General features: G+C 35.7%; 1 protein-coding gene across 1 annotated transcript; it reads right to left on the bottom strand.

Moving 5' to 3' along the window:
* Positions 1–7,355: 7,355 nt before the first annotated feature.
* LOC133239393 (olfactory receptor 5AC1-like) lies at positions 7,356–8,279 on the bottom strand. Its single transcript, XM_061407159.1, has one exon. It carries the CDS (start codon positions 8,277–8,279, stop codon positions 7,356–7,358), a length of 924 nt encoding a protein of 307 aa, XP_061263143.1.
* Between the last annotated feature and the right edge of the window lie 6,900 nt (positions 8,280–15,179).

The following is a 15,179-nucleotide window of genomic DNA, read 5'->3' as shown; positions in this document are numbered from 1 at the left end:
AACACTGAAACTTTGTACAGAATTAAAAGTACATTATGCATTTTATACTAAAATCTCTAAAAATTCAGACTGGTTCAAAAATTTTTTCATTGTTTCAAACAAAACTCTTCCATGTATTTTCTACTGAACCAAAAAGTAGGCTATACCTTTATATAGCCTATCTATCACATATATATGTTTTTTTCGTCCTAAGACATGAATGAGACAGTAAGTTAAAATCCCACTTCTGCTGATTTCTATCCATTATCATTTTGTTGTTTGATCACATATTCATGAAATTACCCCATATTCCTAACAGACTCTTTTGATGATATATTCATCAAAACCACTCAAATTTCAAATATATTCTTGTTAATTTTATCCAATAAACTCCCATACATGATCATAATCATTAAGTCCATCATCAAACATTTTTATTGCTCCTAACCTAGAACATCATCATTCTTGGTTCAGTCAAATATAGAACCTCTAACTCAGGTATCACACTAAGATGCTGAAATAACCCCTCTTTTAAGAAGAAAAAGAAACCTGACACTAGCTGCTTATCTGCAGATTTGAAAAGGATCTAAGAGACGTTGTTAAACATGCCAAGTAAACAATTATCATGAAGTTAACTGAGAATGTTTCTACTATATCAGAGGCTCGTAATACTAAAACAATTGTAGCATTTTTTTTTTCCTGCTGTGTTTGAGATAAGAACTGGAAATTTCAAAATCAGAGTGGATGAAAGCATTACAGAAGACACTATAGTCAAAAAGATTAGCCTGTGTTTTGGAGCTGCTTCAATTTAAGTAGTAAAAATTATAAATGTTGTTTAAATCCAAATCAAATAAGGAAAAAGATCAACAACATTAATAGGAAACCACTAACATGAAGTTATACATGAGTTTTATAATTGTGGGAAGCAAGTGAGAAGGCTGGTTCCTGTGGAAACCCAGGGGGTAAACCTAAGTCTATATCATCACAATTCATTTCATCAATGACAAATTATGAAGAATTCTGAACATAAAATGTGTTTTGTATACCCAAATCCCTGCTGCAGGGTCTACCCATTTAAAAACAGCTGATCTAAGTACATAACCCTGCAAGGGAGTACTCAGAGTTATTGGATTCACAGCTCCCTGCTCTTCAATGACTCAGCCAAGCAGGAGTCATTCCAATGCAGATTTTTATTTCTTTAACCTAGTCACCAATTCTGTACAAGGTTGTTGAAGATTTCACTGCCAAGTCTCTGCTGGCCTAAAATGTTTTCTTAAAGTGCCTACTTTATAATTCAAAGAGAGGACACCACGTGGGAAATTTAAGAAATATAGATTTTGTGAAAACTTAAGTTCTGACACGATTAATCTTTGAACCGTAAGTATAGATAAGAATTGGGATATTTTCTACGGAAAGGGACCTAGAAGTTGTTTTTCCCTTTGAAAAGAGAGGCTATGTTGAGAAAAAGTCCTTCTACATCTTCATAGAGAATAGGAAAAGAGATGGTTGGGGATTAATATTAGACAAAAGTACAGAGAGTTGGTTAAATTGGCAGTGATTATTAAGTAAGCACACTGCTGTCAAATCACTGAAAGGAGCATATTATCCTGTTTTACACTCTGCCTCGAATATAAGATGTGGCTCCGGGCAGATGTGGTCAACTCCATCTTTCTGCCTATTTCCAGAGAAGTACAAAGTAAACAAGAACCAGGATGAAGCCGAAGACGTAGACTGTCCTAACAGCTCCATAACCCTATGATTCTTCACTGCTGGAAAATCTTCAGATTCTGTGAAACTACAGTAAAGGCCAGAATGAATTCCACTTTTACAGATAAAAATATTAAATAGATTCGTTCTATGGCCCATTATTCTGGAAAAGAAAATTTTCACAAAAACGTAACCAATTTTCTGAAGCTAATTTTCTGCTTCTGAATTATTAAATGAGTATGCACTTTATGACCTCATTTTAAGATTCTCATCTATAGTGCACTGAATTTTCTAAGGAAAATAGGCCCACAGCTTATGAAACTAAGAGTCCTCTTTGCTATTTAGTAAGTAGCATAGCATAGTGGTTAAGAACTCTATATGTAATAGCATGAATTCAAGTCTTCATTCTCCAAGTATATAGCTTTGTATCCATAGGGTTTAGAGAATATAATGTATATTTATTCAGTTTAGGGTTACTTTCTGTTCTATTTGGTAGAAAAACAATCTGAAAAGAATTTTAAATATTTTGACAGCTAATGAGAGACTCTAGGTACTAAAAGTAAATTTGTTCTACACTTTTTATGGAAAGAATAATGACAATAATAGCATTGTGTTTTCACCTAATTCCTATAAGAAGATACAAAGAAATATAGACTTTCATGAACAGCTCAGTGTATAAGAACAAAGATATCAAAACAAATATTCATCCGCAATTAATTTCCTTCAAAAATGCACTTTGAAGAAAAAGGTATTTATATCTTCCATCTTAAAATCTGTTAGTGAAGACAATATTGAAGTTCCCCCAAAGCCATCAAAAAATTCCCTATAGAATACAACCAGCCTACCAGGCATTATACACTAATCAACAAATCATTACAAACATATTGTTCTTAAACTATTACTTTTATAGCCCATTTCTTTCTTTTAAAAACAAAAGAATCACTGTTTAATTGTAGAAAAAAATGGAAAATGTAGAAAGTACAGAGGAAAAAAATTCTTCTAATTTCACTAATCACTGATCATTGCAGCTATCTTTTGGGTTTTTATGTACAATTATACACAGAAGCTATATATACATTTATATAAACATAATTTATATAAACATTTCTATATGTAAATAATATTATGAGTGTGCTACATATAACTTTTCAAAAATAACTTCAGTTGAATGATATATGACTCCTATTTTCTTATTAGTTTGAAAACTTTTGGGCTGTTTCCTTGGCTACATCATCATCAAAAGCTGTAATTATGAATACACATAATAGTCACATAATCATATTCATGTTAAGCTTGGCAAGATATATGCCAGACCTATATGTACTTGGCAGACATGTACAACTTCTGAGATCAATAAAAATTTGTTTACTGTAGCTATGTAGTATATTTTAAAGTCAGAAAGGTTGATTCCTCTGGCTCTGTTTTTCTTTCTCAATATTGCTTTGGTTATTTGGGATCTTTTGTGTTTCCATACAAATTTTAAGATTTTTGCTCTAGTTCTGTGAAAAATGCCATTGGTATTTTGATAGTATTGCACTGAATCTGTAGATTGCTTTGGGTAGTATAGTCATTTTCACAGTATTGATTCTTCCAACCCAAGACCATGGTGTATCTCTACATTTGGGTCATCTTTGATTTCTTTCACCAGTGTCCTATAGTTTTCTGCATACAGCCCTTTTGTCTCCTTAGGTAGGTTTATTCCTAGTACTCTATTCTTTTTGTTGCAGTGGTGAATGGGATTCTTTCCTTAATTTCTCTTTCCAATCTTTCATTGTTAGTATATAGGAAAGCAAGTGATTTCTCTGTATTGATCATGTATCCGGCAACTTCACTAAATCTGTTGATTAGCTCTAGTAGTTTTCTGATTGCATCTTTAGGATTTCCTATGTATGGAGACATCACAAGTACATATTATTATACTCATTGTACACATGAAGAAATTAAGGCACTGTCTACTGAGTTAGCCTCAAACATTCTTTATTCACTCTATGCATTAGCAAATATAATGGAGGTTCTTGTGATCACTTTTAGCCTCATTTGAGATTCGGGAAAAAAAAAAAAAAAGTTCTTCTGAGTTGACAACCTGTGCTTTTCCACTGCTCCAGGCTGCCTGATTTGTAAATGGAGGAAATACCACCTCATTATCAATTAAGATGATTCAGATGAACACACTTTGAAAGTCTTGAAGTAATAATTAAATATGATGTCATGTGTTAGCCCATTTGGGCTGCCATAAAAGCATATTCACTAGACTGGATAGTTTAGGAACAACAGAAATTTATTTCTCACATTTCTGGAGGTTGGGAAGTCCAAATCAAGGTGCCAAAATGACCTAATTCTGGTGAAGACCCTTTCCCTGGTTCATCGCCTACATGTTCTCACTGTGTCCTCACATGAAGAATAAAAGTAGGGATCTCTCTGAAACCCCTTATATAAGACTCTCATCCCATTTATGAGACTTCACCACATGACACTCCACTCATCCCATTTATGTGGTTCCACTGCATGGATTAAGCAACTCCCCAAAGCCCTACCATCATCTTTGGTGAGTGAATAGTGAAGGTCACTCAGTTGTGTCTGATTCTTTGTGACCCCATGGCAATAGCCCGCCAGGCTCTTCTGTCCATGGAATTCTCTAGGTAACAATAAAGGAGTGGGTAGTCATTCTCTTCTCCAAAGGATCTTCCTACCCAGGGATCAAACCTGGGTCCCCTACATTGCAGGCAGATTCTTTGCCTTCTGAGCCACCAGGGAAGCTATCATCTTTGGGGCTTGAATTTTCAGTATATGTGTGCTGAGGTGATACACACATTCAGGCCATAGTAGGTAGGCTTTCCTATTAGGAAGAAATCAGAATTCAGACTCCAACTTGCTGGCCATGGATGCTTGAGCAATATTAGTCCTTTGACCTTCAAAATGTGGTCCAATGCCTACAGATGCATCAGAATCACCTGAGAATCTTCTGAATATTGAAAAACCTATACTAACGCATATATATGGAATTTAGAAAGATGGTAACAATAACCCTGTGTACGAGACAGCAAAAGAGACACTGATGTGTAGAACCGTCTTATGGACTCTGTGGGAGAGGGAGAGGGTGGGAAGATTTGGGAGAATTGCATTGAAACATGTAAAATATCATGTATGAAACGAGTTGCCAGTCCAGGTTCAATGCATGATACTGGATGCTTGGGGCTAGTGCACTGGGACGACCCAGAGGGATGGTATGGGGAGGGAGGAAGGAGGAGGGTTCAGGATGGGGAACACATGTATACCTGTGGCGGATTCATTTTGATACTTGGCAAAACTAATAAAATTTTGTAAAGTTTAAAAATAAAAAAAAATAATAAAAAATAAAAATAAATTAAAATAAATTAAAAAATTAAAAAAAAAAAAGAAAAACCTAAGGCCCAGCCCACCAATGATTTGCTGACTCCAACAGCTGTGGGCTCATGCTCATCTAAGTTTGATAATGACAAACTCAAGTGAAAAATCTCTATATTATTGTCTCCTCTTCTGCTTAAGTGACCAAATTAAATATTATATACAGGCTGTATGCTCCAACTATATAAATTAAATACCTAGTAGACATTTTATAATAGTTCAGCTGATATTCAGCAGATTGATTTTAATACCATATAATATGGACAGAAAATGGAGAGCTGTCCAACTAAAATTTAGTACCTGCTTAAATATGAGACTCTAATAAGGCAAGAAAAGGATTTCTTAGGGAATAATTACAGTTAGCTTTTTGTGAATTGCTAATCATCTATCTTCATGGAAAACTTGTTAAGTGTCACAGTTGTTTCCAGTCATTATCAACATTGGCTGTACGTTAGAATCACTTGGAGAGGTTTATAAAACTACCAGTGCCTGAGAACGCCTCCTACAGATTCTAATTTGCTTGGTTTGGGTTGATAACCAAGAGTGAGAACCATAATCTGTACTCTCTGGGTGAGGAAGAAGAAAATATTCAAGACCTAGTTGATGGCGTTTATTCATTTACTGCTTCTGTCACTTGTTATCAACAGGGTCTGACACGTCAAAAGTTATTCCTTTTTATGATATGCTGTAAACTGGATTGAGCATTACCTGAAATGCCCCAGTTCTCATGGTATATAGGTATTATGTGGATTTCAAACCAACCAATAGATATGTCAATGACTATCTATTGACATATAGCAATTGCATAATGGCCAAGCCTAAACCATCTATGTGGCACATAATAAAAAGAAAGCTTTGCCACTGGCTTTGACTATGAAGAGATGGAGACAGGAACTCCTACAGAGCTTCTGCATCCACAGAGAGCAACCTGCTTAGAATAAGTCTTCACAACAGGGTCAGAACTCAGATGCACCACAGGATCAAGGGTCTGATTAAACAAATCCTAAACACACTGTGCTGAAGGCAGTCTGCCCACCTGGGGCTTTGGGGTATCTGACCCACAAATTATTGTTTATTTGCTCAAATCAATAGACTAGGGGTCAGGAGAATGTGTCCTGTTCATGGGGATATCATTTCCGTTATTTTTCACTAGGGTATTCACAAGGCCAAATGTTATATAGTTAGGAGGCAAGGAGCAAAAGGGCCAGATGGAAACTATGCATAGTTTTTGTAAGGAAAAAATCCATTTAAATTATGTAACTATGATTTGATCAAGTATACATCCCAATTCGTGTAGCTGCCAATTCCTGATACAAACACACACACACACACACACACACACACTCAATCAGTATATAATTCAATCAGTAGTCAATCAGGAAAAGAAACTCAGTAAGATTATTTAATAAATTAAGAAGTTTTTGAAAACTCAGAACTTTTAATCATATTACAAGAAAATTAATTATTTTAAGTATTTTTTAATTTTCATACCCTTTTAGGAATGTGATACAAACTAACTTAATTTGTAAAATTACTATTAAAACCATTAGAAATTTTTATTTAACTGCCTCAAGATTCATTATTTTTTAGTAGTTTAGTCACTAAGTCATGTCAGTCTCTTGCAATCTCATGGATTGTAGCCCACCAGGCTCCTCCATCCATGGGATTTCCCAGACAAGAATACTGGACTGGGTTGCCATTTCCTTCTCCAAATATTAACAAAAGAGAGTGTTTTGAAAAATTATATGCTCAAGAATTATTTTGGAGGACAGGCATACTTTTTAATAGAAATTTCGCATGGACTTGAATCTTTATTTAATAGAATATAAGTTCATAAAAATTTTAAACATTATATCTGGAAATAGAAAAGCTTATACATATTTCAAGCTTAGCGATTTGGGAACTGCAGTTTCATTCACAACAAGTAAGTAATATCTTACCCTATTCATCAGTTATTTTTAGAACCTAGGTTCACTTATAACTAAGGCAAGCATATCTAGTCTAAATATTATTATTAATCGAATTAAAAACTTATTAGCTGTGGGGGGGTTGTGTGTGTGTGTGTGGTAGTCGCTCAGTCGTGTCCAACTCTTTTGCGACCCCATGGACTGCAGCCCTCCAGGCTCCTCTGTCCATGGAATTCTCTAGGCAAGAACACTGGAGTGGGTTGCCATTTCCCTCTCCATCTTAGCTGGTCCCTATGTGCAAAACCCAGGTCCAGTTATTATACTTTATGTAAATGGAGAGTAAAAAGGAAAAACTATGAATGTTTTCCTGATAAATATTTAAATCTTTATTATTTTTCTAAGTGCACCTAAAACTTCCTTGTTTCTTAGGCTATAAATAAAGGGGTTTAGCAGGGGAATTATAATTGTGTAGAACAGTGAATACATTTTATCCTGATATTGATCCTGGCCAGACCCAGGACGCACATACATGAAGAAGAGAGTGCCATAGAACAAGGAAACAGAGAGAAGGTGGGCACTGCATGTGGAGAAGGCTTTGCTCCTGCCCTTTTCAGACTTCTTTTTCAGGATGGCAAAGAGGACACAAATATAGGAGACTATAATACCTGTAAAAGTAAAAGCCTGTATAAAAGCAGCAAAAATAAAAACCACTAATGCATTAATTGATGGATCAGTGCAAGAAATTGCAAAAAGTGGCAAAATTTCACAGTAGAAGTGATGTATTATATTAGACCTGCAGAAAGTTAATCTAGATAATAATCCTACATGTATTATAGGATGCAGAAAACCAATTGCATATGATGCACTTATCAAGCAAGTGCAGAGTCTGTTGGACATCACCACTGGGTAAAGTAAGGGGCTGCATATGGCTGCATAGCGGTCATAGGCCATCACCACCAGGAGGAAACATTCTGTGGTGGCACTGGAACCAAAAAAATAGTATTGGGCCATGCACTCAAAGAGAGATATCATTTGACTCTTGTCTAAGGTGTTGACAAGCATCTTGGGAGTCACAGAAGATGACGAGCAAGCATCTACAAAGGCCAAGCTGCCCAGGAATGAGTACATGGGGGTGTGAAGATGGGGGTCCTTCCAGATGAGAAAAATCAGTCCGAGGTTGCCCGCCATGGTGGTGAGGTAGATGACCAGGAACACCAGGAAAAGGGGGACCTGAAGCCTTGGGAGATCTGTGAGTCCTGTGAGAACAAATTCTATCACCAGAGTCATATTTTCTTCTGCCATATCCAACCAGCTAATCTCTAAAATGAAAGACTAAGAGAGGGAACATTCACAAAAGAGTCATAAAAACATTGAATTTTTATGTTACAGACATATAAGACATGCTTCTCATTTAGTTAGTAGTTCAAAATTTGTACCTTCACTTATCTACTTTTATATACACTCAAAATTATCTGTAATGAAATATTTTAAAATTATATTCACCTAAATCGATAGGTAATTTTCATGCAAATCCTTTTCAATCTAACATGGGTAACAACAGTTTTTAGATTTGCATGAACTCATCTTAAAATTGATATGGAGGAAATAACTTCTCGTTCTGCCCAAGAAATATATAAACATTGAGTAGTCAAGAATACCTTAACTGATGTTGAACAATAATGTAGAGACATGGTAATCAAAACAATGTAGTGGCATAAGAAGAAGCCAGAGGATCAGTGCAACAGAATACAGAACTCAGAAGTAGGTTCCAATATATATGGGAATGTGGCATGAAAAATATGATATTTCAGTTCAGTAGGAAAAGGACAATTGATTTAATGGGTTATGCTGACAGTTTGCTATCTGTCTGGAAATATTACTAAGTACTGTTAAGGCTCCTGCCCCACACCATGCTGCTGTTGCTGCTAAGTCGCTTCAGTCGTGTCTGACTCTGTGCGACCCCATAGACGGCAGCCCACCAGGCTCCGCCGTCCCTGGGATTCTCCAGGCAAGAACACTGGAGTGGATTGCCATTTCCTTCTCCAGTGTATAAAAGTGAAAAGTGAAAGTGAAGTCGCTCAGTCGTGTGCGACTCCTAGCGACCCCATGGACTGCAGCCTACCAGCCTCCTCCATCCATGGGATTTTCCAGGCAAGAGTACTGGTGTGGGGTGCCATTGCCTTCTCCTCCCCACACCATAGATATTGCCTAAGTAACTGAGAAGGCAATAATGTAACATAATGAATAGAAAAATTACTATTCAAGAGAAGAAACCCAGTAAAATAGATAGCTTGAATGCATAGAAAATAATATCCAACAGAGTCAAAGAGTATGTAATTAGTTTGGAAAGATGTCTTGCATGTATATTAAAGACATAGATTTATGTCTATCATATAAAATAACTAAAGTATAGTTTTTTTAAAGGCAAGGAATTTAATAGAAGAATGTAAAGGATGAAAATAAGCAAGTTTACAGATGAAGAAATCAAAATAACCAATAAATAAAATGAAAAGATACCTAAATTTCTATGTCACAAATACACGTGTACATGAATAGACACACAAAAACAGGTGGATACCTCCTTTCTCATGTATCAGAATAGCAGAAATGAATAAAAATACTCCTTGTTGACTGAAGTGAAAAAAGTGTTACTTTCATATATTACTCATGGAACTATGAATTGCAACAGCCTTTTTGAAAAGCAATTTTATACAAATCCATTTAGCTTAAAATACATATATCCTTTCATCTATCATTTTATATATATACCCTGGAGATCAAAGCACTGCTATACAAAGATAAATATACAAAGAATAGTCAATGCATTATTGTTCAGAGTAGCAAAGACCATGCTGTTTCATGGGGTTCTCAAAATTGGGAGAGGAGTATGTCAATACATATACAGAATGAGCTGTATACTGTCATTCTGCTTATTTAACTTATATGCAGAGTACATCATGCAAAACACTGGACTGGATGACTCACACCTGGAATCAAGATTACCGAAGAAATATCAACAACCTCAATATGAAGATGATACCACCCTGATGGCAGAAAATGAAGAGGAACTAAAGAGCCTCTTGATGAGGGTGAAAAGGGAGAGTGAAAAAGCTGGCTTCAAACTCAGCATTCAGAAAAGTAAGATCATGGCATCTGGTCCATCACTTCATGGCAAATAAATGGAGGAAGAAAGGAAACAGTGACAGATTTTATTTTCTTAGGCTCAAAAATCACTGTAGACAGTGACTGCAGCCATGAAATTAAAAGACTCTTGCTCCTTAGAAGAAATCTGTGAAAAACCTAAGCAGTTTATCAAAAAGCAAAGACATCACTTTGACAACAAAGGTCCATCTAATCAAAGCTATGGTTTTTCCAGTAGTCATGTATGGATGTGAGAGTTTGACCATAAAGTAGACTGAACGCCAAAGAATTGATGCTTTCAAATTGTGATGCTGGAAAAGATTCCTGAGAGTCCCTAGGACAGCAAGAAGATCAAACCAGTCAATCGTAAAGGAAATCAACCCTACTATTCATTGGAATGACAGATACTGAAGCTGAAGCTCCAATACTTTGGCCTCCTGATGTGAAGAGCTATCTCATTGGAAAAGATCCTGATTCTGGGAAAGAGTGAGGGTAAGAGGAAAAGGGGGGCAACAGAGGATGAGATGGTTGGATGACATCACCAACTCAACGGAGATGACTTTGAGTAAACTCAGGGAGATAGTGAAGGATAAGAAAGCCTGTCATGCTGCAGTCCATGGGATCACAGAGTCAGACACAACTTAGTAACTGAACAACAAGCACAGACCAGATGTGTCAATAGTGAAATGGTTAAATAAACCAGAGTACATTCATATTACAGGATATAATTCAGTCATGAAAAAAGAGCTATTCTACCTAATTTAAATTTGGAATTTCCACAATGTATAGTTATTTCAGAAGAGATAGATCCAAAGAAGTGTAAAATCTATGGTCTCATCATTGTAAAACAAGCAATGTATTTTTTAAATCTCTCCTTTACATGGAGGACATGTGAATAATAGACACTGAGTTTACAGTACTGGTTTTTCTGGAGTAAGAGTGGAGACAATAAGGAAGTAGAAGAGCGGGAAAGAATAATAGTTCCATGAGTAAAGCAGCATATATATATATATATATATATATATATATATATATATATATGAAATATTAATTGGAAATTAAGAACCTTAAGAAATAGTTACCCTGCATAAATTGGCCCAACTCCTTTTAGAACCTCAAATAACCAAATCATTGCCAACCTTACTTTTAGCTCCTGTAATATATTTTTTTCTCAAGAGTTAGATAATATGAAAAGTCTTTTGAAGTTACCTTTAGTGACCTTAGTGTACATATTCATGATTCCATGTACTTAAAGAATTTTTATTATATATAATAAAGCTGAAGCCAGAATTCCCATTCTGAAAACTTACAAATAAGTTATTATAAAATACACTCTGATTTTTTTCTTATCATTACTATTTTTTCCTATTTTTCATTCTTCTATTAATCAAAGTTTATTATTTAAAAATACCTCAACAGATGTGCAATCTACACAGTAAAAATTCTAACTGAAATTAGAATATGCTTGTTCACGCAAACATTTACCTGCTTGCTCAGATTTGTTTGCTGACTTCAAAAAGGAAAAGGCCTGTATACAGTTTTAATATCTTATTTAGATATTTTCTTATAATACAAATTACAAAGCTATAATAAAAACTATGAAAATGTCTGCATCCTCACCCAGGTCCTGTAAGATATGGGAAACTGAAAACGTGCTGGTTTTCTCAAAGGAGACAAAAGGTACAGAAATGAAGCACAACGATTCAAGCATTGCTTTTCCTTGGAAACGCAAAACTGGAAGGATATAACATTTCTTTCTCCTATTTGCAAACCCATTCTTAAAAAGTTTTGAAATTCCCTTAATGCTTCCAAAGTACTCCCAGTAGGTAGGATGAAGTCAAAGTTGTTCTACTGGGCATTGTAAGCTAATCATCAAATCATCATACACTTTTAGTTATAATAATTAAAACTAAACATAATATCCTTAAAGTTCACTATCAGGGCATGTTTATAAAATGTTGCTGAATAGAATTTAGAATAAGCTATTTTTCCTTCCTCTTATTTTTCTTAATGCTGCCACTCCCCAACTACCTACCTGACTTGCTCACTTGAAACTCCTAAAGGTACCTTAGAATTAACATGTCCAAATCTGAAATTATGGTCTTCCTCTATTCCGCCCTCAAACCTGGTATTCTTCGAGGGTTTCCTGTCATAGGAAATAAGGTCACAAACCAAAAGTTTATCTACTAAATATGTCTTAAATCCAACTATTTCTTATTACGCAGTCAGTACTAAAATATAAAATACATTCATCTCTTGCCTGGCTTATTACATAACCTCCTAACTATACTATCTACAACTTCTAACACAGTCATCTAATCTATTTTCCACACTGACACCACACTGATTCTTATAAAATGTATACTGTTTCAATACCACACCGTAACACATGCTTGCAGCCATTTAAATGTTGTTAATAATTTCTCATTGAAAATAAAATAACAACTGAAATTCTTTTTTAGTTTTTTATTTTATATTGGAGTATACCTGATTAACAATGTTGTGTTCTTTTCAGGTGTACAGAAACGTGATTCAATTATACATATCCATGTATCTATTCTTTTTCAAATTCTTTTTCCATTTAGTTTGTTATAAAATATTGAGCAGAGTTCCCTGTGCTATATAATAGGTCATTGTTGGTTATTTATCTTTTAAAAAAGAAATTATTTGGCTGTTTCAGGTCTTAGTGGCAACACACAGAATCCTCCTTGGGTCATGTGGGATCTTTTGTTGTGATGCATGGACTCTATAGTTGTGGCACACAGACTCTGTAGTTGTGGCCCACAACCTCCATAGTTGTGGCACACAGACTCTAGAGTTGTGGGCCATGGGCTCACTTGCTCCCCAGAATGTGGGGTCCCTGTTTCCTGAACAGAGATCAAACCCATGTCCCCCCACACTGCAAGGCAAACTCTCAACCACTGGACCACCAGGGAAGCTCCATTACGCATTTTAAATATAGCAATGTGTACATATCAATCCCAAACTCCCTACCTGTCCCTCTCCCCGACCCTAATCCCCTGGTAACCATAAGTTCGCTCTCTAAATCTGTAGGTCTGTTTCTGTTAACAACTGAAATTCTTAAGCCTCGTATACATGTCCCTGTACTGAGAAATAGGCCCAATAATTAACTGTATGCAGTTAAGGAATTTTATTGCATTGTATGTGTGTATCATGTACAGTAACATTAATTGAACTTATAGATAATTTTCAATATCTAAGTAAATTGAGAAAATAGAAGGTAACTTCTTGTTCATGGTGAGTATAGATCACATGTTCCTAACTGTTTGATTATTCTACCCCAACTGATGATCCAGAGTCCTAGGCTCCATCTTATCATTCAGGCATTTTCCACACACAACTTTCAGTATTGCTTCTGCTTTAAGCCTTGGCATTTTGGCCACAAAGCATGTGGGATCCTAACTCCCCAACAAGGAATTGAACCTGCACCCCCTGCAGTGGAAGGTGAAGTCTTAACCACTACACTGCCAGGGAAGTCCCCACACATAACTTTCTTCAGTGATTGTGTTCTCATCTGGATCAAGCTTGAAGGGGAAAATTTACAGGGGATTCCAACTGTGAGGCGCTTATGAGCCAGTATATCACTTGCAATCCTAACCTCAATAATAATACTGCAGTCAGTTAAAAACTGAGGCCGTGTATCTAGAAAAAGAACAAAATGGTTATATGGATTTGGTTATCAGCTAATGATTTCTTCTTCTGTACTTATTTGTTTATGATTTACCTGTTTTATCCTCCTTTCCACTTGTAGAACACTCTCAGCTTCTCCCAACCAGAGTCAAACTAATTGAAAATTAGTCAAACCCAATTCCCATCTAGTACCTAGCTCAACAGAAAGCTATGGTTTCAAGGTAATACTTTATTCTCTCCAGCAAACCAACTATGTCTCTTCCTTGTGTAGATACCAACAATTGTTAATACATATCATCTTGCCACATGATATAATTACACACTCCCAAAATGAGATTTTTTAAGTTATTTGTTTTTAATTGCAGGATAATTACAATATTGTGTTGGTTTCTGATGAATATCAACATGGCTCAGCCACAGGTATACATATGTCTCCTCCCTCTTGAAACTCCCTCCTAATTCCTGTGCCATCCAACCCTTCTAGGTTGTCACAGAGTACCAGTTCCCTGAATCACACAACAAATTCCCACTGGCTATCGGTTTTACATTTGTTAGTGTACATATTTCCATGCTACTCTCTCCATTTGTCACCCTGTTCTTCTTACTCCCCATTGGGTCCGTAAGTCTGTTCTCTATGTCTGTATCCCCATTGCTGCCCCGCAAATAGATTTATCAGTACCATCTTTCTAGATTTCATAAATATGCATAAATATATGTTATTTGTTTTTCTCTTTCTGACTTACTTCATTCTTTATAATAGGCTCTAGGTTATCCACCTCATTAAAACTGACTCAAATGTGTTCCTTTTTATGGCTGAGTAATATTCCATTGTATATCAGTACCACAGCTTCTTTATCCCTTCATCTGTTGATGGACATCTACATTTCTTCCATGTTCTAGCTATTATAAATAGTGCTGCAATGAACACTGTGATACATGAGGTTTTTTCAGTTATGATTTTCTCAGGGTATGTGCCCAGTATTGGGATTGTTGGGTCATATGGTAGTTTTATTCCTAATTTTTTAAGGAATCTCCATAATGTCTTCCATACTGACTGTATCAATTTATATTCCCACCAACAGTGCAAGGCAGTTCCCTTTTCTCCACCCAAAATGCAATTCTTATATGATTTTTCTGGCATCCTGTGGAGCATATGAACTTTACAAAGGTATCCATAGTACTTATCAGGTTCAATTAACATATTGTCATAAATATAATTTTCTTCATATATCCCTGGGGCAAGACCTTCAGTTTATACTGTTACCCTTCCCAGATTAATATAAAATACTTCTAATCCTCATTCATGACTGGTATTTGCAAAATACATTTTCCACACATCAGTAGCATATATCTCATACCAGATATTGCATTGAAAATTTCTGCAAGGCTGGTTCTGGTTTCTACCATTAT

The sequence above is a fragment of the Bos javanicus genome, chromosome 1 (genome assembly GCF_032452875.1).
Source record: "Bos javanicus breed banteng chromosome 1, ARS-OSU_banteng_1.0, whole genome shotgun sequence".
Lineage (NCBI taxonomy): Eukaryota > Metazoa > Chordata > Mammalia > Artiodactyla > Bovidae > Bos > Bos javanicus.
Note: the sequence above shows the minus strand (reverse complement) of the source record. Positions and strands in the feature narration are given on the sequence as shown.